At 40.6% G+C, this 2,754-nt stretch overlaps 1 protein-coding gene across 1 annotated transcript; it reads right to left on the bottom strand.

Moving 5' to 3' along the window:
* Positions 1-332: 332 nt before the first annotated feature.
* Positions 333-1,876, bottom strand: LOC146478430 (heparan-sulfate 6-O-sulfotransferase 1-B-like). Its single transcript, XM_085111987.1, has one exon. The coding sequence runs from the start codon at positions 1,704-1,706 to the stop codon at positions 588-590; it is 1,119 nt and encodes a 372-aa protein (XP_084968113.1). The 5' UTR covers positions 1,707-1,876; the 3' UTR covers positions 333-587.
* Positions 1,877-2,754: the final 878 nt, after the last annotated feature.

The raw sequence follows: 2,754 nt of genomic DNA, 5'->3' as shown, positions 1-2,754 counted from the left end.
ATAAATAAACAAAGAAAGCTTATATCACTAAGTTACAAAGAAATAATGCCAAATAGACCTTTTTCATAAATGGCAGCCGATTTATTATTCTTTTCAATATATGTTAATTAGCCCTACTTACCTCATTTCAGAGTAAAAATTCTTTTGAATTTTGCACATGCTGACGAGGCTAGTAGGGCTAATTTTCACAAAAACAAAAGAATAATTTATCGCCGCCATTTATGAAAAAGGTTTATAACCTTTGAGCATATTGCCTCCGTATTGTTCTTTCAAAAACAATTAATTTTACGCCTTCCCGTCCCCAGAACCATCATCAAGATATTAAATGTGTACCACATTTAGAAAGATATTTCTATATATAGAACAGATATCTCTCAGCTGCCAGTCACGCCGCTCATGTTGTTATAAATTATCACCAATCAGGTCGCCGCTTTTTCGGCAAAAGTGTTTATTTCAAAGAAACCTCATCCTGAAAGGCCTTTAAATAAATAATGTCGTTGTGCAAAACAACCTCGAATATGAAATAAAATGACCGGATGTATCCCCGTGGAACAGGTCATCAATCTTGATAGCGATATTACAAAACACTAATCATATGAATCTTTGATCGCCGCCTGTACTTGTGTGCCTTCTTCGTCCTTCGCTTTGAAGTGCTTCAGTCTTTCAAAAAAAAGGCTTTTGGCAAACGAATACAGCTTGCTATCTAACTGGTTAAGTTTTTGAATGCGAGTAAGATTTTGAGCATCGAGAGAGACGGCTCCAGCCCTTGTGTCTTCAACTCTCATTTGCACAAAGGGATGAAGAAACTTCATCCCAAACGTTTTTTCAAATAAATATTGACTCTCAGTTTGGTACTCCACAAGAGCAAAATAAGCCATGTTTTCGAGATTTCTCTTGGCACTCTCCAATAAAAACGCTTCCCGCCGCTCGCGCGGCATTGCGCTTTTATCATAACAACCGACGAGTTTTAAATCGGCGAGCATTCGAGTTTGTCGATTGAAGGCAAGATTTGAAGAGCAGCCTATGAACGCTGGAAGCGTTACATCCGTCCAGTTCTCTCCTTTAAAACAACGTGGCAGCTCCTCTTTTGTCGGTACTCTTCCATTACACATGTGTAATGAGTTTTTCCAAGTCGCGCCGTGTTGATAACAGCGAAACTCGCTGACGCATCGTGATACAGGCTCGCGTAAAATCGTTAGGTAAAGATATTTACGATTTTGTTTCCTACCCTCGCGTTGGTTGATGTAAACTGGAACACAGGCTTGTAATTCTGTCCAATCGGCGTGTAAACCACATGGCCAGCCTAGCGAATACCGAGAGAACAGCCAAATCTTATCGGAGTTTGGTCTTTTACATGTACACTTCTTTCTCTTGGGAACACATTCACACGGATGTTTTATGTTTAAATTTTTCACCAAGTGCTTCCCAAACTTCGTTCCTCCTGTCTTTTGCATGTGCAGAAAGACGAGTATGTCGTCGCCCTCAACATCGAAGGGATACACCTTTCCTACACTTGCCCGATCAAAAGCAAACGTTTCAGGTCTTATGCTCGAGCTCAATTCCCGTGTGTTCGTTGATGTTGCTATTGAAACTTTTTGGCAGCTTTTCTGCGAGCACACGTACATCAACAGAATCACCACAACTGATGACACTGCAGCGATGGCAATGAAACAAGTCTTCATCTTTCCATGAATACCCACTGCCATATCTCCTGAAGTTTGGAAGAAACACAGGACGAACGGCTGATAAAGTGCTTCAAGCGATATAAACTTTGATAAGTGAAATTGACACTACGCTACATTGTGTTGGTTTCCAGCCTCCGCGCCGAAAGAATTACTCTCCGGGGGAGGGAGCGTACTATACAAAAAAAAGTGCAAAAAAGGTGATAAAACTAATCTTGAAAGTCGCGGCTGTACACAGGCTATCTTGAAAGATAAAAACATTAGAAAGGCCAATTATTCAGGAAATTTCTGGACTTGCCTCGTAATTAAGCATTGCGTACGTAACAGCAGTCGAACAGACGATCGGTAGACGCATTGAGAGTTGCGATGCGTCCACCCCTCAGATTGTTGGGTGCAGATACGAATATTTCGCACGAAAATTGTTGATACCATTGAAATGCATTGTTGCACGAATATCTGCGCAGTTCTCTTACAGCATTTAATACTGTATATGTTGTGGTTCAATTTTATCCTTGGTTTAAATTTTATTTCCCTTTGTTTTGGGGTAATGTATGATAATGAGTTTAAAACAATGGGAAATAAAAATTAAACCAAGGATAAAATTGAACCACAACATATACAACTTCGTTCCCTGCCTTCTTCCTCCATCAGGATTCTGGGAACAGTATTTCAAATAGCAAAGGACAAAAAAAATTCGACTCCTGATCCCTGCACTACACAGTTGGGTTTAGAATGGCTCGCAAGGATTAACCGGAGAAAACAGTAGTGGATCAATGAGCTAACTAGTCTGAAATGTCAGCCGTCTCCTCCCCCTAACCCGCGCCCCCTGCGGGTTAGGGGAAGGAGACGGCTGACATTTCAGACTATGAGCTAACAACAGAAACAATGGAGCTGTGTGATAAACAGGTCCAACAAAATTAAAGGTTATTGAGAGCTGTGTGTTGTCTGTCTGAAGGACCAATCACAACCTTGGAAAAACGAACGACATTTGAAAGCAATTTTCTCAAAATCTCCTCTCATTGGGTGCCAATCAAACCAAACCATATCGTGAACACTTTTCGTAACAAAAATA

This window comes from Pavona decussata, unplaced genomic scaffold (genome assembly GCF_977016875.1).
Source record: "Pavona decussata unplaced genomic scaffold, jaPavDecu1.1 SCAFFOLD_64, whole genome shotgun sequence".
Lineage (NCBI taxonomy): Eukaryota > Metazoa > Cnidaria > Anthozoa > Scleractinia > Agariciidae > Pavona > Pavona decussata.
The sequence above is the reverse complement of the archived record's forward strand: the minus strand, read 5'-3'. Positions and strand labels throughout refer to the sequence as shown.

What these genes read in the sequence shown, in the direction of transcription:
- LOC146478430 (XM_085111987.1), bottom strand. Translation starts at nt 1,706, where the DNA reads ATGGCAGTGGGTATTCATGGAAAGATGAAGACTTGTTTCATTGCCATC.